General features: G+C 39.7%; 1 protein-coding gene across 2 annotated transcripts in view; it reads left to right on the top strand.

Moving 5' to 3' along the window:
- The window catches only part of LOC149069936 (protein obstructor-E-like), a 37,411-nt gene extending 13,370 nt beyond the window's left edge, over positions 1-24,041 (top strand). Inside the window, exons 2-5 of one of the 2 annotated variants that reach the window (XM_089249730.1) lie at positions 16,205-16,399; positions 18,399-18,587; positions 19,528-19,741; positions 22,652-24,041. In XM_089249730.1, the coding sequence (XP_089105856.1) occupies positions 16,205-16,399; positions 18,399-18,587; positions 19,528-19,741; positions 22,652-22,709 (656 nt within the window). In that variant the 3' untranslated portion in view covers positions 22,710-24,041. Of the gene's footprint in view, positions 1-16,204; positions 16,412-18,398; positions 18,588-19,527; positions 19,742-22,651 lie in introns of both variants that reach the window. The other variant, XM_089249729.1, reaches the window with a different exon arrangement.
- The last annotated feature ends 656 nt before the right edge of the window (positions 24,042-24,697 follow it).

The raw sequence follows: 24,697 nt of genomic DNA, 5'->3' as shown, positions 1-24,697 counted from the left end.
AACAAGGGACCATAATGATACTTAATAGGCATTTCTACACAGTAGAGACAGAACCAGGTCTCTTGAACTTGAGGGGTTAAGGGTGATATTCTAAGTTTGATAAAAGATCTTTGACAAAACTTGAAAAAAAAAAACCCCCAGACGATAAGCATATTGGTTAAATTCGCTCGAATGTAGCGGATACGCTTATTGGTTGTATTATTCAAGTTTTATAAAAGAACTTTTCTAAAACTTTTATAGTGCAATCCCAACCTAAGGCACAAGGGTGTTTTTTTTTTGCTCCCCCAACCTTTTGGAGGGGGGGGGGGGCTACTTGAGTTATTTCGAAATGTGCCTCGAACAATTCAGGTGATCTGAAAACGTGCCTGGAGCCACTCAGGTGATCTGAGAAAACGTGCCGTAGATCACTGGATTTATATGGAAATGTGCCGTAGGCTAGTGGATTTATATGGAAATGTGCCCCGAGCCACTCAGGTGATCTGAAAACATGCCTGGAACCACTTGAGCTGTCTGAAAATGTGCCTAGAGCCACTTGAGCTATCTGAAAATTTGCCGAGGGCCATTCAGAGAGAGAAAATATGTTACGGTCTATTTGAGTTTTGTGAAAATGGTCTTCGAGTGACTTAAATAATATGGAAATGGTCCAAGAGTCACTGAAGTGATCTATAAAGATGCCGTGGGCCATTTAAGTGATCTGTCAGTGTGAGGTGCTTTGATCCACTCAAGTGATCTGGAAGCATGTCACGAGTCACTCCAGTGATCTGGAGATGTGCCATGGGTCGCTCAAGTGATTTGGAAATGTGCTTGCGGTCAAGTGATTGGGATAGCTGCCGTTGGCAGCTTAAATGATCTTTCCAGATCATTTAAGCAATGCCGCGAGCCACTGAATTAATCTGAAAATGTACCAAAAATCACTCAGTGATTTCATAACCTTTCGTGGGCCACTTAAGTGGTTTGGTTATGTGTCATGGGACACGTCAGATGACTCCGAGGTACACATTTGGTCCGAAAACGCTTTGGATTGAGCATGTAGGTTCTAAAGTCATTGCTAGGTCGAAATGAACAACCCCACGTGCAAACTTAGAAATTTCGAATCCAACTGGTATATCGTATTTGCAGCATAACGTCTATGACTGCATAGGCAATTGTATTCCTGTACTAGAGTATCTGTACTAGTGACCTTCAAACACGAATTCAAACATTAACATGCCATGTGAAAATATTCATCCCACTTTACTTGTCTTTATTTTATTTCGTCAATTAAATTTTAATCCGTTGCTATTACCAGTAACGCGTCATTTCCCACAATTGGCGATTTTTCAGTGATAAATGGCAACTTTGTATACCTTCGACTTTTTTGGCGATAATTAGAAATTTCTCTTATTTTTCGGAAGGGTTCCCGATTTCACAGGCTTTTATTGGGGAAATATGGTCAGCCTTAGTATATATCGTGTTGTTTTTATGTGCTGATACTTTTTTAGCGTAACATCTTCTGTGGGAACCTCTTGGAGGGCGGCATTGGCTGCTGGCCGGATGTTGCGTATCCTAGAGAGTATTTATCTCTCTCTTATATCCAGTGTTTCCGTAAAGATTGTTCATATCGAAGATCATGTGAGCCATTAAAATTTCGTGTTCGAACCCTCTTAACCCTTTAACTAGAACTGACGAGATATCTCACTTCATTAAAGGCCTTTCATTTAAGCACTGACGAGCTCAGATATTTTTAAAGTTGATTTCTCAATGGAATACTTTTCTCTATACTCGTACCCTTTACATAGCACCTGCTATTACTACTACTTCACCACACACATACATCTCGCCCATATCCTATATGGGTCTAGAATCCTGAGAACTACGCGACCGGAGAAGGCGCCAATTGAAGAGGGTGGCTGATTTTTAAGACACCAACTACTACTACATCACACATGCACCTCGTCCATGAATTTATAACGAATTGGAACATGTTGGAATGTGCGTGTATGTGTTGCGAACCTAACGTGAAGGTTATTATTGCGTAATGCGTGTTATAGTGCTGCCATCTGTTTTTCGAACTATGCGTGAAGTGTAATGATTGAATATCTGAACCTTTGTAAGACTTCGCACCTGCTGAAAATCGAGAGAAAGCCTACTTAATTGAAAAGCTAGGTCATTTTATAGGTACTACTGATTCCTGATATGCCACTTAAAGGACATTAATCATGTGTCAATGCATCAAAAGAACCATAGTTCGATCTCGGTGACTGCAATTCTATCCTTGGCTAACTGATCTGTTTGTCAACGGAAAATGGCCAGACTGATTTCATATTCCAAGCTCGTTCGTCGAAGAATAATGAACGAATGGGGGGCTGAACATCATACGGAGTGTGTTTAACCTATTTTACAAGTCTTTTCAATGTCCAAAAAAAAGGAACTGCTTGAAGGACGTGATATTTGACGTCGGTCACGGTGAAATACCGTCTCGTCGTCTCTTTTGTTTGTGCAATTTCGGCCTTCATTATATTATCGCCTCCGCCGTCGAGGCGTTGGTTCGGAAATTTTTCCAACAAACAAAAATGATTCGGTATACCACCATTCGAGCTACCGCCCTACATCATGGTGCGCGGCGACGGCGGCATCAAGAAATTACTATTTCTGCTTCTTTTTTTTCTCTTCCAAGGTCTTCTTCAAAAAAAAAAATAATAATGTTAATTCATTTCACTTTAATTTTAAAATAAAAGAAAGGCAGAAAATTTCTGGAGCGACGCCCGAGAATATTATTATTATTGAATTGAAGATAGGCCTGGTGTAGAGCCCACGCATATATACGTAGATGAAGCACGTTATAAGTCTGTCATCATTAGAGCCCGGATTATATGCACTAAAAAGTAGCAAAATATGCTCTAAAAACATGCAAATATGCACTTAAAACTGTCAAAATACGCACTTAAAACTGCCAAAATATGCACCTAAAACTGCCAAAATATGTACTTAAAACTGCAAAAATATGCACTTAAAACTGCCAAAATATGTACTTAAAACTGCCAAAATATGCACTTAAAACTGCCAAAATATGCACCTAAAACTGCCAAAAATACGCACTTAATACTACAAAAATACGCACTTAAACTGCCAAAATATGCACCTAAAACTGCCAAAATATGTACTTAAAACTGCCAAAATATGCACCTAAAACTGCCAAAATATGCATTAAAAATGTCAAAATATGTAGAAAATTCTGAAATACTAAAAATTAGACAATATGCATAAAAAAATCACCATGCAAATATGTTTCTAAAATGAATATTTTCTATTTCTCAGCGCACATTCATTCACAAAAATAATATCCCCCGCAAAATTCAACCAATTAGCGCATCGGTTACACGAATGTAATCAATAGGATTATTGTCTGTTTGTTGTTTTTTATGAAAAAGTTTTATGAAATAGCTTTTCAAAACTTTTATAGTGTAATCCTGACCAGTAATAAAAGAATTTCGATACTATTTCTGAAAAACTGATCAGTTTTTGTACCTATCTCTAGAACTAGTCTTACAATAAAACGGTTGATATTTGAAAAATGCTATACTACAAAGTTTGCAGTACAAACATCTCTATTAATTCACTAAATCCCGCCAGCGGGAAAAAACCCCGATATTATGGAAATATTATAAGCAATATTTATTTGAAAAATTATTGAAAAAAATAGATTGAGAAATAAACCTTCAGAAATACGCATTTATTCTGAAAAGTCTTTCATTTTATGCATTGATATGCACTAATGCGAAAAAGATCAAAATCACAATCGCAACAGTGTAGTTTCAAATATTCGCCGAGGAACATTGGGCCAGGCTGGGGCAAGTGTGTATCCAGTCGATGTCGCTGGTGCTTCATAAGGGCCACAGTCATGTCCAGCCTGGTCCTCATCAAGGGGGTTGGTGCTTTTAGTGTGGGAGGGGCGTGGTAGTCCAGGTCGATAAGATACTCGCCTAAAGTACCAACGGATGTTTAGAGGTGTCGCGAGTTCGATACCCGGATCGTCCTTGTCAGAAAACTTTCCCGCCAAGGAACAGAAACGGCGACATGACCACAGAAAAAATTGCTACCGCAGGGAGTCCCACATCCAGGGGTTAGTGCACCAACCTCTTGATGAGTATCAAAAAAAAACAAGCCTGCCGTTCGGAATCCTCAATAAATTGTAGGTCCCGGTCTAATTAGCCCTCGCGTGCAGAAAATGATCGTGGTGCGACAAAATGATCAAATTAGTGTGGGACTCCCTGCGGTAGCAATCTTTTCCCGTGGTCATGTTGTCGCCGTGTGTGTTGTATCTCCGCATCAGGAAAGTTTCTGAAAGGACGATTCGAGCTCGTGACACCTCTAGACATCCTTTTTTACTTTAGTCGAGTATCTTATCGACCTGGGCTCAGTGCCGTCTTAAGGCATGAGCCCACCCGGCACGGCCCGGGGGGCCTCAAGAGAAAAGGGGACCTCACAAAAATGGGATCTGGTTGAGATTTTCAAAAATTTGCCTGGTAGGGCCTCAGAAAAATCATTTGGCCCGGGGATTCCACGATGCTCTTAAAACGGCCCTGCCCTGCCTGGGCTACCACACTCATTTCACCTCTGAGATTATCTACAGTCGGATCGTGGATTCCGAACGAAATCTTCGTAAGGGATGCCTACGATGGCTTTATAATAAAGCGAGAGCCTCTCACATCAAATATTTCTACCGAAAGTGTTACATCATGTAGATTGTTTAACTACGCCAAAAGAAACAGTTCCTCCCTCCTCTGGACCAATTCCTCGCGGCAAATAACAAATGAAGAAATGTATCATTACGAGAGGGCTTAACGAGGTGTTGTTCAACTCGATTTCGCCCTTTGGAGAAGAAGAGCGACTCATTAGTGCATCCCGATCAGTGTAGATAGAAGTCTGTTTGGCCTGTTTCTCGGCGCAATTAGTCTTCAGGTTATGAAGACCATGATGGTGATGATCCCGATCCACCTTCGAGTTATTATCATAGAGAAACGCGAAGTCGAAAGAAAGTGATATTCCTACGCTTTTAAATACATTGTGATATTATTTTTTTTAAGTACGCCTCGTGTTTGCTAGCTATTATTATTGTTCCTTTTTTCCTCGAATCGGTATGACCTAGTTGGCTTAGGCTGGCCTTTGAAAGGCGTGCCAGGTAAATATACTTACTTGCCCTGCCGGTAATATAGGGTTAAGTAGCTGCTGGCCTCTCTCTCTGTGTGTGAAGCGTTTGAATTGATTATAGTGACGCTTATGTCATGTTTTCTTATTATTATTACTTTTCTAGTTGAATGTTTGTTTTTGTTTTCTTCACTTTGAGGAAATATTCGGATTTTGAATGAACATGAATGAACGCTCGACATATTGTGTCTATGAGCTTTAAATATAATTAAGGTGTCGATGAACTTTCGTTCTTCCATTGCCGGACATGCGAATCTATTCATAGAAATGTTGCCTTTGAAAATGTTTAGAGTGAGTTTGAATTGAAATTTTACGCGTTAGAAAAAAGTAATTTTTTTTTCCCAACTAAAGGCATCTTATTAAAAATTGCAAAATTTATTTTCATCACCGAATAAAGCAACTACAACTTAACCGTAACAAGCATCTCGCACAACATTCCTTTGCGGAATTTCTAATGAATCTGTACATGCCGGAATGAGTGTACTGAGAGTAGGCCTATGTGTGTGTGTGACCACTAACGTATTTATGTTGTGGGAGTTGTGCTTGTTCCGTGTTCTGCTGGTGGTGACATCTGCCTTCCATGTTTTGAAGTGAAGATGATAAATGCTTGTATTTTTATGTTATGTGAGCATCATGTTGAAGGTCAAACTACTGTCCATACTTTATCACCGCATGTATTTCGTCCATATTCCACTACGGAACCTCTAACGCAAGGGGTCTTAACCCATGGCCGTAGGCCAAATTTCTATAAAATGGCTACTTTACATAGAAAAACTATTACAAAAAAATTCGTTTATATATATAAGTCACTGAAATCTGTACCTCTGTATTTAGAACTCTGAGACACTTTCTAGATTCAATAGTAATGCTTTACATTTGATGCATTAAATGGGGCCATCGTAATGAATTCGGGGGAACCCGGAGTCAAAACACTTAATAAGGCCTATGCCTTGATATGTTTCAAGAGGCAAAATTTGGCATCTGAAAGGTATATATAAATAATTACAGAATTTACAGAAATGCAGAAAAAAACAGAAAAAAAATCTGCTTCAAAAGCGGGACGTATGGTCACGAGCATTTTGCACGTTAAACAACGGTTTGCGGCTTTCCTCTGAAAAAAATCAGGTTTATCTAGACAAGAGGTCCCCTCGACTAAAGCCCTGCTAGCCTCCCTCCAGGGGCGGCATATGAGGCTTCGCACCCGGGTGGCATTCAAGCTCGAGCCGCACCCGGCCCACGGTCTTCATGGGAAGTTTTAATTTGGCCCGCAATGTCTGAAAAGTTGAAGATCTCCGCTCTAACGAATGGGTATATGGCGGAATGGAGGTGCATGTGTTGTGGGCCTAACGTGAGGTTTGTTTGTGTGGAATGCTTTTTGTGCGATGCTTGTCAAGTCCTGCCATTTGGTTCCCGAATTCGGAAGCAGACAAATTACTGGTTGTTTTGTTTTCTTGCGCATGCGTGTATTTTTTAAATACTGTAGGCCTGATTGCTCTCCGTGGAGAGACTTTTTTAAACTGGAGATCGGCTCGCGCATTCGCGCTTCGAAGTTGGAGGAAAAACAATTTCATCACAATCACTATGTGGAGTTCGCCATCAGTGGAGTTCGAAACTGGGTCCTCGCGGTGCGAATCCATGACGATGCATAATGGCATAAATTACGGAAGCCAAGGTTTTTCGAATGGGAAGCATTAAAGCCAAGCTTGGAAACGTTGAACACATCCAGAAGCAATTGCAAAGCAGTCGTACCAAACACCGGAGGTTTTCCCTGACATTTTTATCAATTGACTAATTATAATACCCCTACAACGTGGTTCAACCGCTCGGGGTAAAAGGCTTATATCCCTCATGGGACAGAGCTTGGGCCACGACTGGTCTATTACAGTTATAATACCCCATCGTTGCCCGGGTTTTCTTCATATACTGGCATCATAAGAAAAGTGACAAACTATTACAAAGGAATAAACGTTCCTGAAACACACTGTTTTGGAACCATAGCAGCCAAAGTAGTAAACATTGCAAAAGTCATTGTTGGGCCTACAAACTTGTTGTCCCACAGTTTTTTTTGCCCATTTCGAGCCCAGCTTTGACGAACTTTTAAAGCAACCCATCGTTTAAATTGGGTCCTGTTTGGTATATATATATGCAAAAAATTTATAGTAAAGATCAGTCTGAAATTGTAGATTTGTATAGAGAACACACACACACACAGAGTGATTCCCCTTGTCGCATTTTACTGGCGTACCGTTGATCCTAAAAGTGTACTTCCAATTAGAAAAAGTATCAGAATAATATGTAGAACACAGATATACGTTATTCATGTCACAAAGTTTTTTAAATTATAAGTTAAAACTAATAAAAATTAAGTTATTAAAATATGAAATTTTATACGGTCCCCGAACCTCGGGCATTTGCTCAGCCCCGACGAACTTTCAAATTATTATGGGCATCTTTTTCTCAGCCACCTCGTTGGGCATTTTGCCTGTTGTGGCGTTGTATTTGTATTTACATCATTAATGTAAGCTCCGTTCAGGGCGGAACTAGATGGAGGGCGGAGAAAGGGCGACTGTGTGGTGTGTGTTTGTGTGTGCCCCGGGCCGCAAATTTACAGGGACGGTAGCTTTAGGTGGGAACAAAAGACAAATTGTAAAATTATCGAATTTCAAAGCTGGGTGGCAAAATCATATTTGCCCCAGGCGGAAAAAATCCTAGTTACTGCCCCGATTCCGTTGTCCGAATCCACTTTTTGGACCATTAGAAACGCTCTTCAAAACGGGATGGAAGAAGTTCAATTCCGATAACCCTGTACAAGTAAAGAAAAATGACACATAAATAGACCATTTTTGTGTACATTAACCACAGCTAGAGAAGAATCACTATCATATTACATAATAGTCTATTCAAAACAAGTATTTTATCAACATAGCGTTTATTTCACACGAACTTCTCTCTGTCTCATTTCAAATTAAAACTCTGAGGGGGAAAAAAATGCAATAAAGACAAGAAACGAGCATTTAATTGCGGGTCTTTTAACATCTCCCATAACGTGAAGCTTATCATTAAAAAGACGTACAGACGCTCGGGTAATGATCATCTTCGGGGATTAATTTCCGCTTCCAAATGAGACAAATAAAAATAATATTGTGTCTATATGAGGATTATGTATGTATACATTATGTTTAAAAACAATTTCCCTTGCCGTGACCCGTGAACCCGAAAATGCAACTCGGGAACTAGGTCTAATCTCTCTCTCTCTCTCTCTCTGCGAACACGATATTCTTCTACCCCTGAGGGGGACACTCGTTCTCCTTTTTCTAGGTCGGAAACACCTGTTCTTTTCTTACAGCTTCTTCGCTTGAAACTCTCACCGTGTGTCGCTCCATCTCTTCTACCTCAGGAAGACTCGTCTTCTTCCGACAGACCATTTGTCTCTCGTTACTCTGAAATCACGGTGTGAAGCGAGGATTCGTTCACGTGTTGAGGAATCCTGTCAGGATCCGAATGAGGACAGCCGTTTCTTGTGATTGACAGCCCCGTCTGCCTGCCTATTTCGTGTTGGGGTTTCCTATCGGGCTCAAAGGTTTTGAAGAGGAAGACCGCGCGAGAACTTATTTCTTAAAGGGGCCATTCAAGTATTACGTAAGCAGATTTTCAGCCATTTTCGACCCCTCCCCCCGTCAGCAGCTTAGAATATTTCATATCTTCAAAAAGGGATGGTTGATGACGTAGGCAACCTCCTGCCCCCCCCCCCGTCATCAAAAATCAGAAAATCCGAACCCCCCCTCCCCGATGCTGACGTAATACTTGAATGACCCCAAAGGAATAATTATCTTTCCCTGTACTGAGCGATAAGTTTTTCCTCGTAATGTTGATGAGCACACTCTTGTACTCGTGGCCGTAAAGCATACATACTCAACCCATGACTCGCTGGCCAAACGTGGCCCTCGGAGTCACCTGATGTGGCCCGCGACCCCGAACTTCATTTTGTAAGAGTGAACCAAGTGTCGTATTTCCGCATCACTGAGGGCGGTATTTACCGACATGGTTTAAGCTATAGTCACAATTTTTTGATAAAAGATCGACACGGATTGGTTAAATTCAGGTTTTTAACCAATCTATGTTGATCTCTTATCCAAAAATTGTAACTACAGGTTTAAACCATGTCGGTGAATACGGCCCTTATGTGACCCCGCAGTGCAGTTCTATATCACTTTAGTGGCTTGCGGCGCATTCCCTGATCGTTTAAGTGGCTCGCGGCGTAATTGCAAGTCACGCGGTACTCCAGATCGCTCAAGTGGCCACAGCTCCACAGCATTTAAGCGACCCATGGCGCATTCACAGATCATTCAAGTGACCCACGGCCTGTCTCCAGATCACTAAAATGGCTCGCTGTACATTTTCAGATCACTTAATTGACCAGCGGTGTATTCTTAGATGAGTGACCTGCGGTTCATTTGGAGAGTACTTGAGTGGCCCGCGGCACAGTTCCGAATCACTTAATGTTACCCACAGAATATTTACAGATCACTGCGGCTCAGTTTCAGAACTTAAGCAGCTCATGGGGGCGTTTATGAATCATATTTAAGTGACCCACGGTCAATTCCGGATCACTCAAGTGGCCCGCGGCATACTTACAGAACACTTGAGTGACCTGCGACATAGTTCTAGAGCACCTAAGGGATCCGCGATGAGTTGTCAAACCATTGAAGTGGCCCGCACTGTCCTAAAGGTTTGCACCCCTGGCCCTAATATTTCTATAGATTATTATGAAGATGGTGACAAATGTGTGCGTGGGAGGGCTCGGGCTCATGGCCCGGATACAAGTTTACGTTATGCTTGTACAAATAATTTTATAATCGACATATAAGTCTTTGTTTGAATGGAGGATGGCCGAATATTATATTGGATTGTATGAAGCAAAAAAATTCAAATCCATAATGAATCCAGTCGAATCCCGTTTTAACGAATACCGTTATATCGAAATTTTTTTTTCTAAAATCACTTTTCTAACCCCCCAAATAAGTTTACAAAGGAACAATGCTGGAATTACTTTATAACGAAATTTCGTTTTAACGAAGTGATTCCTCCGATCTCTTGGCGTTCGTTATAACGGGATTCGACTGTATAAATGTTCACTGAGAGATTACGGGGGCGAGGGATGACTATTTTTGATTAGGAGCAATAAAGCTTCTTGAGCAAAAGGTTCTTAACCTTTTTCAGCCACGACCCAAAATCAACAACATGGCGACCAACTTCGCGACCCATCGGCTATTTTTTAATTTAAAAACTTTTCGTTAAACATTTCTGAGTAACAAAATGTTCAGTTTTTGAACCTAATAAAACCCAGTCCATGGTGTCTTAGAAGGTGGGCCAACAATCTGAGCCCACCCAGTCACCTAAATCAAAGGGGGGGGGGGGGGGGAATAATCCCTCCCCAGGTTATTCCCCCCCCCCACTTGAAGGTTACTACTACTATTGAAGGTTATTGCAAACCTTCAATAATTCTCAAAATTATTTCTTTCATAACTGCCAAATTTCCATTAATTCTGGAATTATTTTTCTCTTTAATTTTCGAATTATATTTCATTAATTTTCGAATTATATTTCGTTATGTTTCATTAATTTTAGATTAATTTTTCATTAATTTTAGAATAATGTCTCATTAATTTTAGAATTATATTTCATTAATTCTAGATTAATTTTTCATTAATTTTAGAATAATGTCTCATTAATTTTAGAATTATATTTCATTAATTTTAGATTAATTTTTCATTAATTTTAGAATAATGTCTCATTAATTTTAGAATTATATTTCATTAATTTTAGATTAATTTTTCATTAATTTTAGAATAATGTCTCATTAATTTTAGAATTATATTTCATTAATTTTAGATTAATTTTTCATTAATTTTAGAATAATGTCTCATTAATTTTAGAATTATATTTCATTAATTTTAGATTAATTTTTCATTAATTTTAGAATAATGTCTCATTAATTTTAGAATTATATTTCATTAATTTTAGATTAATTTTTCATTAATTTTAGAATAATGTCTCATTAATTTTAGAATTATATTTCATTAATTTTAGATTAATTTTTCATTAATTTTAGAATAATGTCTCATTAATTTTAGAATTATATTTCATTAATTTTAGATTAATTTTTCATTAATTTTAGAATAATGTCTCATTAATTTTAGAATTATATTTCATTAATTTTAGATTAATTTTTCATTAATTTTAGAATAATGTCTCATTAATTTTAGAATTATATTTCATTAATTTTAGATTAATTTTTCATTAATTTTAGAATAATGTCTCATTAATTTTAGAATTATATTTCATTAATTTTAGATTAATTTTTCATTAATTTTAGAATAATGTCTCATTAATTTTAGAATTATATTTCATTAATTTTAGATTAATTTTAGAACAATGTCTCATTAATTTTCGAATAACATTTCATTAATTTTCGAATAACATTTCATTAATTTTAGAATTTCATTTAACTAATTTTAGAACAATGTTTCATTAATATTAAAATTATATTTTTCATCAGTTCTGGAATATTATTTCTCTCTGATTTTCAATTATATTTCATTAATTTTGGAATTATTGGCCTTTATTTTGACAATTTTTTTCCTTTGTTTTTGCACACTAAGACTTCACTATGAAGAGGCCCCGTGAAAAATCTAGCCAGAGGTACCGCCAAGGATCTAAGCCTAGGGGCCCTACTGCGGAATGTGGGGGGGGGGGGCATACATACTACAGTACAAGACTTCACTATCAGTGAGGGGGGGGGGGAAAGAAAGCTACTCACCTGAAGCCTTCGGGCCATTTCTGGCTCTGCCCACGCATTAACACGGCCCTGCATTCGGGAAAGATTCGAGAAAACAGAACAATGCAACGGAATATAAATTAACTGAAAGTAAATGAATCGGTGACGGTCACTGTGTTGTGTGACGGAAAGGGTTACTTGCGCACTCATTCATTCATATATGTCATCCCCTCCAGACATCTTATTTCGTAAGCACGTCCGATGTATAAAGACGTCTTCTCTCTCTTCCTGTCATCAATTTCCTATAAACTATGGACGGCCTTGTGTTCGCTGACAAGGCTGAATGAAGATCGAACAAAGGAAGGTTCGCAGCGCCGGCCATTTAGTCGAATTAGTCGACCTAATCAACAAAAATAAGACAAGGAGCCTCTTCTTCTCTTATTGATGGTTGCGTTTTGTTTGTACGTCCATTTGTACGTATCTGTACGTCCATTAACGCTGTAATTCATTTCACTGATTCCGTCGAATTCCTTCCCTCCCTTCCCCCCCCCCAATCCATTAGCATTGTATGGAATCAGTTCAGGGTTTCGGTAAGTGCTTCTGTTTTGAAAAATTCCGTTAGGGGCCGTTCAAGTATTACGTAAGCAAATTTTTGCCCCCCCCCCCCCTTGTCAGCAAAATTTCGTCATCAGCTCTGCCCCTCCGAATCTTAACTCATATTTTCATAAGGGGTGGTTGATGACGTAAGCATTATCCAAACCCCCCCCCCCTTGTCATCAAAAGTCAGCAAATCGGAAACCCCCCCCCCCAATCGCTGATGACGTAATACTTGAACGGCACCTTACCAACGAAAGAAAACTGTTGTTTCATTTATTAGTAGCTGTTACTCGTGGCTCGGCTCGCGTGGATCTCGTAAATTCCCCCTCCCCTACGACCCCCTTTAGGGGTTGGAATTTTGAAAAATCCCTTTAGTGATCTGGAAATGTGCTTCGGTTCGCTTAAGTGATCTGGAAATGTGCTTCGGTTCGCTTAAGTGATCTGGAAATCATTAAACTTCACTCATAGTTAAAAAAACAGGAGGCAGATGGCAGCACACTATAACAAGCATTACACAGAAACAAGCTTCACAGCACGGAACATGTACAAATGGCCGTCTTAAGAGCCTCATGGGCTCCCGGGCCAAGTGATTTTTTTGAGGCCCTAAAAGGTAAATTCTAGAAAATTTCAACCAAATCTCATTTTTGTGAGGCGTGCCCGGATGGGCCCATTTGTTAAGACGGCACTGACTAATTCGTTAGAAGTTCCGCAGGGGAATACGGACAAGGTGCATGTTTGGTTTAGTAGATGTAGTGCAATTTTCATTGAAAGCACCCTCTAGTGGTGACTGTCAGAACTGGTCATTAATCGATTTTTTCATTAAGTCGTTACTAAACTTTCATAGCTTTCTGATGGCAGGCCAAGTGGTTTTTCGGAGGCCCTTACCTGGTAAATACTAGAAAATTTCAACAGGATCTCATTTTTGAGAGACCCCCTCTGCTCTTGAGGCCCCCGGGCCGAGCCCGGGTGGGCTCATGCGTTAAGACGGCACTGTGATTATTAAGGCTGTTCTAATTAAGGGTATAGACAGTTCAAAAAAAAGCCAACCTATTAGGTTGGTCTGTATAGACAGTCTGTATTCATTCAGGACTTCCTCATAAGGATTGTTCAATCGATATACATTCATAACCCGATCGAAAGATATTCATTATTATCCAATCAGAAGATATTCATAATTTCCCAATTAGAATGCATCCATAATTGTCCAATCGTAATGTATTCAGTGCGGCTGGATCAGAATACGCATAAAATTGTCAAAAATCAGAATGGCATTCATGTTAGTTCAATCTAAATTTACACTTACGAAATTCATGTATCATGTACACATGTTGGTGTTTTTTTCCCTCCACGTTTCTACCTAAACAACAAAAATTACTGTGCATCCATCATGTTCAACAAACATTAGCGCGTAGTGAATATTTGGTGTCCGCTTATTTTTCCCCCCATAAACCGGTCAGCAAGGGTCTCGACACCATTTTAGAATCATGAAGAAAAACAAACAAACTTGCAAGGTTTTTAACACAAACACTCGATCTCGCAAATGTGTCGTCATACACGTCCCAGGCTGGCACAGAAAATATTTTGGTTATGACGTCACCCAGTTGTTCGAGGGAGGATATTGATGAGTGGGGGTGACAATGTTAAGTGTGAACTACGAGGATATGATTCTTTCGATGTTCAAAAAGTCAGCAAATCCGAACCCCCCCCCCCCCCGATGCTGACGTAATACTTGAATGACCCCAAAGGAATAATTATCTTTCCCTGTACTGAGCGATAAGTTTTTATTCGTAATGTTGATGAGCACACTCTTGTATACTCGTGGCCGTAAAGCATACATGCTCAACCCATGACTCGCTGACCAAATGTGGCCCTTGAAGTTCAAAAAGGGTTGAAAAATGAACAATTCGGTAAAATACAGTGAAACTCTGTTATAACGACGTAGAAGATTTCTTGAAATTTTGTCGTTGTAACCGAGGTGTTGTTACAACAGTACGTTTTCCAAAACATTTTAGGTATGAAAAATTGACTGTATGAAAAATTTATTCAGATTCAAATCAAATTCGAAAATGAAGTTATTTCCCTATGATTGAGGATGAAGATATTTTATTGAGTAAAAATGCGGAGAAATTGGGATCACATAAGCACGGGACATCCCCCATTCTCGCCAAAAATGTTGCTAATTTGGGTAAAAATTGTCAGTTATTACTTATGAATAACCCTTGGCTGGAAATATTGTGTAATAGAAAGTCTGCAATGAATTGTAAATTATATATTACGGCAAAAAAACGGTGTTTTTATTATTCATCAATTACGTAAATTATCCGTAAATCTGTTTTTTATTATTTGAATTAAAGCAAGTTTCATCGAAAAACGGGACGTTCCTTTAGAGATTTTTTAGGAATTTCTTTTTGAGGGGAATCAACAAAGTTACGAAAAATATGTTGTTTTATCCGACGTCGTTACGTTTTCATCTTACGTTATAAGCAAGGTTCATTAATATTGTTCTCCATGGGAATTACAGGCAAACCGACGTTATAGCCGAGGGGTCGTTGTAACTTAATTTGGCTTTAATTGAGAAATTGTGAGCAGGTTATAGTCATTATTAACCTTTTCGTTTATAAAACGGAATTAATGAAATACAGAAACAATCAGAAGGTAATATCACTTTGCACATACACAGGGTGTCCCATAAACTCGTAAATAGTTTGAAAATTCGTAAAAAAACTAAAAGGGGAATTTGGTTTATTTGTGAATGCGGTTTGCGAAAAGTTAGTCTCACGAGAGGAGATTCTTTCTGATACAAGAAAAAAAAAATCAGTTTAAATTTCTGTCGATAGAGGGCGATGTACGGAAGTCTGGCAGGAGTGATTGGACCTGAACTCTTCTTCAATTTCTTCTGTGTCCGAAACGTTCGGAAAACTTTGTTCGGCGATGCTGGCTGAGGTAAAACAACATAACTTCACCAATAGTGTTTTACCCATCAATGTCGACATCACAATCAAAACCTTATGCAAGTGCCAGTAACGGAAAAATTCAGAAACCGCATCAGTGATGGTAACCTCGTCAAGCAAAATTTCCCTTTTGACTAAATTTTTCCCACACATTCCGAAAATTTTGCTGCCATCTATCGGTGGAAATATGTAATCAAGTATTTTACACTAGAAAAGCATTGTTTCTCATTTATATATTTTTTTTCGATAAAAATTCTTTTGTTTGCTGAACTCTCAAAATTTCCCACAAACGCCAAGAAATTTCCCATGTTGACCAATTTTCCCACGAATATTGGAAGTTTCCCACGAGTTACCATCACTGAACCGCATGTTAATCGTACACCCTGCGTTTTATAGGGCTCTGGTCAGAATATCTCCAGCGGCTTTCGTGCAGTGCCCCCTATCGACAAATATTTAAACTTCTTTTTTTTTCTTGCCCTGTGCGGAAGAAAATCCCTCTTCGTGAAAATAACTTGTCCGCAAACTGCATTCAAATATGCAAATTCCTTCAAAATGTTTTTATGAATTTTTAAACTACTTACGATTTTACGGGACACCCTCTGACCGTACAATGAAAATAATGTAATCGGTTTAAAAAAAAAAATAAATTTTGAAATGTAATTCGAACATATCTGTTTCTCGATACCGCCAGGTGCTGGCCAGTGTCCACAGCTGAACGGGTACTTCGCTCACGACAGGAATTGCGACATGTACTACGAGTGCCAGAACGGGACCAGGTACGAAGGCATCTGCCCGGACGGACTGGTTTTCGATGACCGGAGCACGCCGGACGCACTCAAATGCGACCTGCCATTCGAAATCGACTGCAGCTACCGTCAGGGATTACGTAAGTTTTTTCGTAAGTGCCACCTACTTGAGGTTAATGTCACTCACCGAGAGGCGGATTTATATATGGTTTCGCCGCTCTTTACCAATTTTGCTCCGATTTCCTTGAAAATTGATTACACAAATTTGCCGCACTGTGCTATAGCCCGTTTGGACCTTCCCTCCTTCAATATGTCCCTGTCTCTAAGTCACTCTTTTTCGTCACTCACAAATTTTTGTGCCCTTTAGGTCACTCTTTTCGTCCCTCGCTCACTAGGACATTTTTGTCGCTCCACAAGTTTACACGCTATCTGGGTCCCTCCACATGCTTACACACTATCTGGGTCCATCCACATGCTTACACACTCTCTAGGTTCCTCTTTTGATCATACCAATGCTTACACACTCTCTAGGTTCCTCTTTTGATCATACCAATGCTTACTTACTCTATAGGTCGTTTACTTGACCCTTCGCTCACTAGTTCACTGTTCTGGTCACTCACGTGCACATCCAGTAGATCTCTGTTGTGTTCACTACCAAGGTTGCTAATTTTCTAGCTCACTCCTTTGGTCACTGTCACGCTTACACAGTCTATAGGTCACTCTTTTGGTCATTCATATGCCTGTACACGCTCTATATAGGTCGATCTTCTGGTAGATCACTGACCAAGCCTCTCGCTCTCTAGGTCACTGTTCTGGTTACTCACCTGCTTGCGCAATCCTTCTAAATCACTCTTTTTTGTCACTCCCATACTTAAATACTATACAAGAGACGTTTTTGGTCATTCCCATGCTTGCAAACTCTCTAGGTCTCTCTTTTGGTCACTGTCACGCTTTTACTCGCTCTCTAGATCACTCCTATACTTTCACACTATATAGGGTGATTCAGAAAATATGGGGAAAACTTTAAAAGGTGATATTACACACACAAATACAAACAATTGTCATCAAAGAATACATGAAACGTAAACGCGCGTTTCGAAACTGCAGCTCCGCAAACGTTAAAACGGCATTCCTATTGAAATTTATCCGGAGAAAAAGAACACCATGCATGCAAATGTAACTTGGGGAAGAAGAAGAAATTGTACGCAAATCTGCGTCACAGTGAATGCGGTTTCTTCTTCTTCCCCAGGTTACATTTGCATGCATGGTGTGCAGGTCTTAAGAGCATCTCGGGCCAAGTGGTTTTTTGAGGCCCTACAAGGTAAATTCTAAAAAATTTCAACCAAATCTCATTTTTGTGAGGCCCTCTTTTCTCTTGAAGCCCCCGGGCCGTGCCCGGGTGGGTCCATGCGTTAAGACGGCACTGATGGTGTGTTCTTTTTCTCCGGCTAAATTTCAATAGGAATGCCGTTTTAACGTTTGCGGAGCTGCAGTTTCGAAACGCGCGTTTGCGTTTCATGTTAGACCATGCATTCTTTTATGACAATTGTTTGTATTGGTATGTACTATCATCTTTTTTAAAGTCCCCCCCCCCATCTTTTCTGAATCACCCTGTATAGGTAGCTCTTTTGGTCATTTACATGTTTGCACATTCTCTAGGTCACTCGCATGCTTAAACACACAAGCACGTCGATCTTTTGGTCCATCACTGACCTGGATCATCGCTCTCTAGGTCACTGTTTTGGTCACTCAAATGCTTTCACGGCTCCACGGTCACTCTTTTTTCCCTTTTCCCATACTTACACACTGTTATACCAGATAGCTCTTCTGATGATTCGAAAGTTTTCACACTCTCCAGGTCGATCACTGACTTGATTCCTAGCACTCTATTCACCGCTCTAGGCAGAGACAGTTGTGTGTCCTCACACACGCGCGCACGCACGCACGTATTCTATAGTACTTCATTTTTCTTGCCCACTAATTCCTTAATTCCTTGCCGCCCCCCCCCCCCCACGAAATCGCGGCCCGCTTAGTCTCCTCCTCAAATGCTCTGTATGTCACGAGATTTTGTGTTGTACTTGCCATTCTGTCCAACTCTCCTTGTCGGCGCTTAAGTATTAATATCAATTTCTATTGTAGAACCGCCTTTGTCGACGGAACACTGTCCTCGAATGTGGGGCCTCTACGCTCACGAGAGCGACTGCAATAGGTTCTGGAACTGCGTCGAAGGTCACGCTTATTCTTTCCAGTGCCCGGAAGGATTAGCCTACAACGAATACAGCGCCCATTGCGATTGGCCGGACCAGGTGGAGCATTGCGACAGCGAAAGTACGTCTTAAGATTCTCGAGACTCGCACAATAATTATAGTTTCATCGCTGTCCCAATGGGTACGTAACGCGAATTGTGTAGAGAGTCCGATAGAGATCATCGAGACGAGCATTTTGATATGCGACACGAGGACGCTCTGAATCTAGCGTCATGACTTGTAGGCTAAGGGTAGACAACCTTTACTGGAGTGCGGGGCCACTTCATTGGTTTGGAAACGTGTCACGGGCCACTCAAGTGATCTGGAACATCGGCGCAGTTCACTTAAGTGGTCTGTAAGTATTCCTTGGATGACTTAAAAGATTTGCAAGTGTACCGCAGATCACTTTAGTGATACATCTGTACTGTGGGCCACTTGAGCTATCTGTGCCGTGGACCGCTTGAGTAGTCTGTAAATATACTGTGGTTACGTAAGTGATCTATTAATATGCTATGGGTCCCTTAATAGATTTTTATAAAATTAGGTTTGAAGTCGCGTACCACATCAGATGATTCCAATGGCCACATTTGGCCAGCGAGTCATGTATTGAGCATGTTTGCAGCAAACCAATGATGTATTTCACCCTGTGCTCCGTGGGATCATTTTCACTTACTACCGTTACCATGAATGACACATTTAGTGCTGTGAAACCAGAATTTTCATGTTTATGGTATGCAAATTAGACAAAACAATACATTTTGGATTTTATTGAGGGGAGGCCTTCGCTACAATGAGTCCGTGGTGCATCGACTTTCACTATAGGGACAGCAAAAGGAAACACTACTGTAGACTGTGAAGCTAGAATGAAAGAATCCCCCCATGTGTGTGTGGTTTTGCATATCGAAATGCTCGTCTCAATGATCTCTATCGTAATCTCCGAAAATGTGTACTCATTGGGACACCCTGTCATTGTCCAACATAGTTTTGACGTTTTCTTCTGTGTTTCTCTCTCTCTTTCTCAGCTCTGCTGCGTTTCCGATGCCCACAGCCAACGGATGACGAGCTCCAGTACTTCGGTGACCCGCGGTATAAATTCGACGGAGACTGCAGGAAGCACTACGTATGCATCCTAACGCCTGACGGATCCTACAAGCCGAGGCTTCTGGCCTGCGATCCCGGTTACGTTTTCAATCCCTCCACGTCTTCCTGTGATGATCCCGAGAATGTACCTGGATGGTAAGCATATATATATATGCAGTTTTACTACGTCTTACGTTTATCATCCTCATGATTGCTGAGGTAGCTACCGTAATTGCTTGTCCATGACATGTTTTCAGGTCATGTAGCCTAGCTACAATTCTCACTGAATGTTTTAATTCTTACATGGGGGAAAATATCGTTGTTGCACCATCCGAATATGGGATGCTTTAATTGCACAGCGAAACCCTTCATTTGCGTACAGTAGGGGGACAAAAATATCGTCCATAAAAGAGAAGCCACAATAGAAAAAGGAGTGCTCTTATCAAAGCTTTTAAAATATAAAACTTATATAGAAATTAGATAAATTCAAAATATTATTTGGCCGTAAAAGAGGGATGACCGTTTGTAAACCCTTTAAGCGGCAATGACAAGATATCTCGTCTCGATAAAAGCCTCTTATTTTAGCACTAGCTGTTACCCGCTCGCGTGGATTAGGTAATGTGAAAATCACTCGGCGATGATTCCCTTCCATATATGGACGCTTCATGACCCTCATGCGGGTTGAATTTTCAGAAATCCCATCTTAGTGGATATCTACATTATAAAACATAATACTGACCAAATTTCATATTTATGGCTTCAGTGGTTTCGGCTCGTTCATGATTGCTCCATATCACCCTTAAACCTCCCCTTAGGTGGCTAAATTTTGAATAATTCCTTCTCAGTGAGTCTCTACATTACAATACTGATCAAATTTCGTATTTATAGATTCAGTGGTTTCTCTATGTAACCTTCGAACCCTTTCAAGACCCACTGGGGAGGGGGGGGGGTCGAATTTCAGCAAACCTTTTCCTAATGAGTCATGAAATAAAACCACTGACCATCTTCTATCTATATATATAAAATTGATTTTCTGTGTGTGTGTCTGTGTGTGTGTGTGTATGTTCTCTATACAAATCTACAATTTTAGATCGATCGTCGCCAAATTTTGCATATATACCAAATGGGACCCGACTTGAACGATAGGCTACTTTAAAATTTCGTCAGACCAGGGCAAATGCCCCAAATGGGCAAAAAACTGTCCGGCAACAATGGTTTTTGGGCCTCAACAATCACTTTCGGAACGTTTACTTTGGTTACCGTGGTTCCCTAGCAATGCGTTTCAGACGTGTATATGCCTTTACAACGGTTTGTCACTTCTTTAATCCTGTTAGTATATGTATAATAGTTTATGCCTTTATAATGGTTTGCCACATTTTCAATATACTCTCAGTAAAGAGGCTTTTTGAATAGACGTCATAATCATCATCAGCATCGCTTTGAGAGTCAGGAAAAGGGTGATCCTCATAGAAATAAGTGCTAAAATTGTCGATTTTACTGTAGAAATGCGGAAATTAGTGGGATTTTCCGCCCCATCAATAATTTTAAAAATTGTATTGAATTCTCAATTTTTGAAATATTGAGGTCGCTTAGAGATATACGAAGCCCAGGAGATTAAATATTAAGTAATTAGCCGGACCTACTTTTGAGTTAGACATTCATGCAATAACATTGATTTCAACTTTTTATTTATATCTTCTCAAGCATGAAAAATAATGTCTCCGTATTGTCTTTTGATATTCAACTGCATTAATTCATAGTTTAGGATGTTTTAAAATGAATTATGGGCCCGTAAAGTACATCGAAGAAATTCCACAGCTTCAATTAAGCATTTTTGAAAGCTGAAACAGGCAGATGGATAAATTAAAGTTCGGGGGGGGGGATCGAAATACCTAGCGCCCCTTAAAAAAAGGGGAAAAAATATATTCGTTTCTATGTTTCTTTAAATCTAGATTTGTTTATTTCATGAAGTCGCTCAGGAAGTCGTCATATTGGTTAACTTAGACACGGTTTGCATGTCCCTCAAAGAAAGAGGGAGATATCACGTGATCCAAACAGCCTCATGGAAGAAGACCCGGGCAGCGCCGGGTATTATAGCTAGTATTTCATATTTATAACTTCAGCAGGATGATTATTGGTTTTGTTATTATACAGGCTGAAGTTGGTTTTCTGCGGTTTCCCAACTTCCAGGAGCGAATGCGAGGGTATTATGCATAATCGCCGGTAAAAGTGATAAATTTATCAAACTTACGGAGAGGATTGGTGTTTACGCTGTAACATAAATCGTCTGCTAAAGCATTTTGAACCCCTCGCCTCTTTAGCCCCGCCTCCTCTTTTATTGACGTAATAGAGATCTTGGCCAATGAGCGTAAACCCATGTTAAAATCCTATGTATAAGACGCATTCCGTCTTTTGAGGGGCTCACTCCAGTATGTGGTGGACCTCATAGTATTATACATGACCATGAAGTTGACAGTCAACACATCGGACAACTCCTCAATGAAGATTCTTCCTGAAGTAATTTTATTTCCTGGTTACTTTCCGTCATGGCAGTGCAACTGTCATTATTGAATCGGGACAACATCGTGCGGCACAGTAAAATGCAATAATACGCACGTGTGCATATTCCGTTCGTGTTCGTAAGATTTAAAAACCACGTGAATTGTAAAGGCTCGCATTAAGAAAGTAAACTTCCCCAAAAACCCTTCCAATGAGGAAAATAAATCGGAAGTATATTTTATAAGAGGGGGGATTACACACACACACGCGTTTGTCTCCATTGTGATGTTGTCACGATCGGTAATGTGGCCTGACCATTACAATGATTATACAGATGCAGGCATTGCGCTGTATGTATTTGTTTCGTAGTAATATCCACTCTCCTTAATCGTTGTTTGTGGGTATGAGATGTCGAAACTTTCCTGAAGAGGGGGGTGGGGTGGACTCGAGTCCAGTTCTAATAATCCCATGATTCATTGCATTTCTTCAGTTAGTTCAGGGACGTTTCTTTCAATGCTAACGCGTGTAATTATACTTGTTTTTCGTTTTTTTTTTCTTATATTTCAGTGAGAATTATTACAGCAACTTGGACTCTAGAAGGTTGAGGGAACTATTCGGAAGATGATGGCGGACAAGGAGCTGTGATTATATTTCCCCCCAGAATGTTTCATAGAGTGGAAACACCAGCAGTATTTCTTCCTCTAATTCTTCTCCCTAATTCGTTTCTTTCACATTTTCATCGGATTCATGTCAAATATGGACGGCAGCGTCCTTTCAAATATTTCCTGTTCACACTAATACGATGTATAATTAAGGCCAAGTAAAATAATAATAATAATAATCATTAAATCCACAGATTAATGATTGTTGTTTTTTTTTTCAAAACTTTAATGGTAATCTGATTCATGTTAATAAGCATCAAGGATTATGATAGTTCCCATTTTTGTTTTACTGCAATGTAAGGGGGTGCACAATCTGCTGCCCGTGTGCCAAATGCGGGATCCTTCCCGCCCGCGTGAAAGGTTTTCCGGTGGAAAATTTTCAATATAAACAACAACAACATAATATGTACGCCCCAGCTGACCATAATACCTCAATAAAAATGAGTGAAATTGCCAATTACCATTAAAAAAGAAAATTGTCAAACGCCAGAAAAGTTGTCGTTTATCACTGAAATTGCGAATGGCAGTGAACGAATAAACACCATAACTGCCGCCGGACTCATCCCGTTGTTAAGATCTATTCCAGCTCAGTTTCGTGGCGTGGTCTGGAATAAATCGCCAATGGCAGGAAATGAACGCTACTACAAGTCGCAATTTATTAAAATGTAATTCACGGGGGAAAAAAAACGTTTATTTCGACAAAATGTGAGATGAATATAGTTAATTGCGATCATCGATCATTATGTCATAATTGATATGTAACTCTTATATATGGAAATAATCCTTATCCTCGACTTCACACAGAAGGGAATAAAAATTCAAGAAAGCTTTGCTGGAAATAAACGAGAATAACTGATCAAAGGGACATGTTATTTAAAATACGGGACATATATGGTCACCCTATTCTTACCATTTTGTGTCCCGCCGCGAGCGGTAATAATATCGCATATCTGGCACGCGGGACTAAAAATGTTGTGCAACCCTGCAAATGGCTCGAGATCACCGATAACTTTCAGGTTAGGGCTGGCCTCCCCATTCTCACTGATACTGTTAATGTAAATGATTTTTAGGATTAAGGACGTTATATCAGAGTTTTGTGAGAAGAAAAAAGAGCCAAAAGGACTTTAAAATTCATCAATAAAAATAATACAGGAGTTTACCTAATCAACAGATTGGTTTTTCCACTATAAACTATGCGTAAGTTTTGTTTCGTTATCAAGAAAGTACATTGATGGAAATTGTCAAAATAACGATTTCTGTGTGGTTTCATTAAAACATTGTTTGTTTGTTGTTTAGTCTGTTTGTGTTTTCCTGTTTTTAAATTGGTCAAATGAAATCTGCTCATATCTGTATCCAGAGCCATCTTAAAGCATGGACTTATCTGGTAAGTCCTAGTCACATGGGGTGCCCTCTATGATAATGATATCTGATCCATAATAAGGGGCCGTTCAAGTATTACGTCATCATGGATGGGGGGGGGGGTTCCCGATTTTTCTGACTTTTGATGACAAGGTGGAGGGAGGGTTTTGTTTGCTTACGTCATCAACCACCCTTTATGAAAATATGAGTTAGGATTCAGAGGGGCAGAGCTGATGACGAAATTTTGCTAACGGGGGGGGGGGGGGGGGGGAGGGGATCATCGTTTTGCTGACAAGGGGGGTGGGCAAAAATGGCTAAAAATTTGCTTACGTAATACTTGAACGGCCCCTAATGTTCTGCTATATGTATTTGCGTGAGTTAGTGTACAAATTGATATGCTGATACGTACAGACATAAGGTGGCCCTAGAACATTTTCAACTGCATAATAATCTTATGACGGCCCTGATTGTACTGTTTCGATAATTCAGTGCTGTATATTGTTTTTGTACGCCTCCAGAAAACGTCAAACAGAAGCAGCAGAGTTTCAACAAAATACTTACATAACATGAAAATTCAGACACTTGTAATTTT

Source organism: Pholcus phalangioides, unplaced genomic scaffold (assembly GCF_987345545.1).
Source record: "Pholcus phalangioides strain wild (caught in Gottingen) unplaced genomic scaffold, Ppha-v1.0 ptg000022l_1, whole genome shotgun sequence".
Classification (NCBI taxonomy): domain Eukaryota; kingdom Metazoa; phylum Arthropoda; class Arachnida; order Araneae; family Pholcidae; genus Pholcus; species Pholcus phalangioides.
The sequence above is the reverse complement of the archived record's forward strand: the minus strand, read 5'-3'. Positions and strand labels throughout refer to the sequence as shown.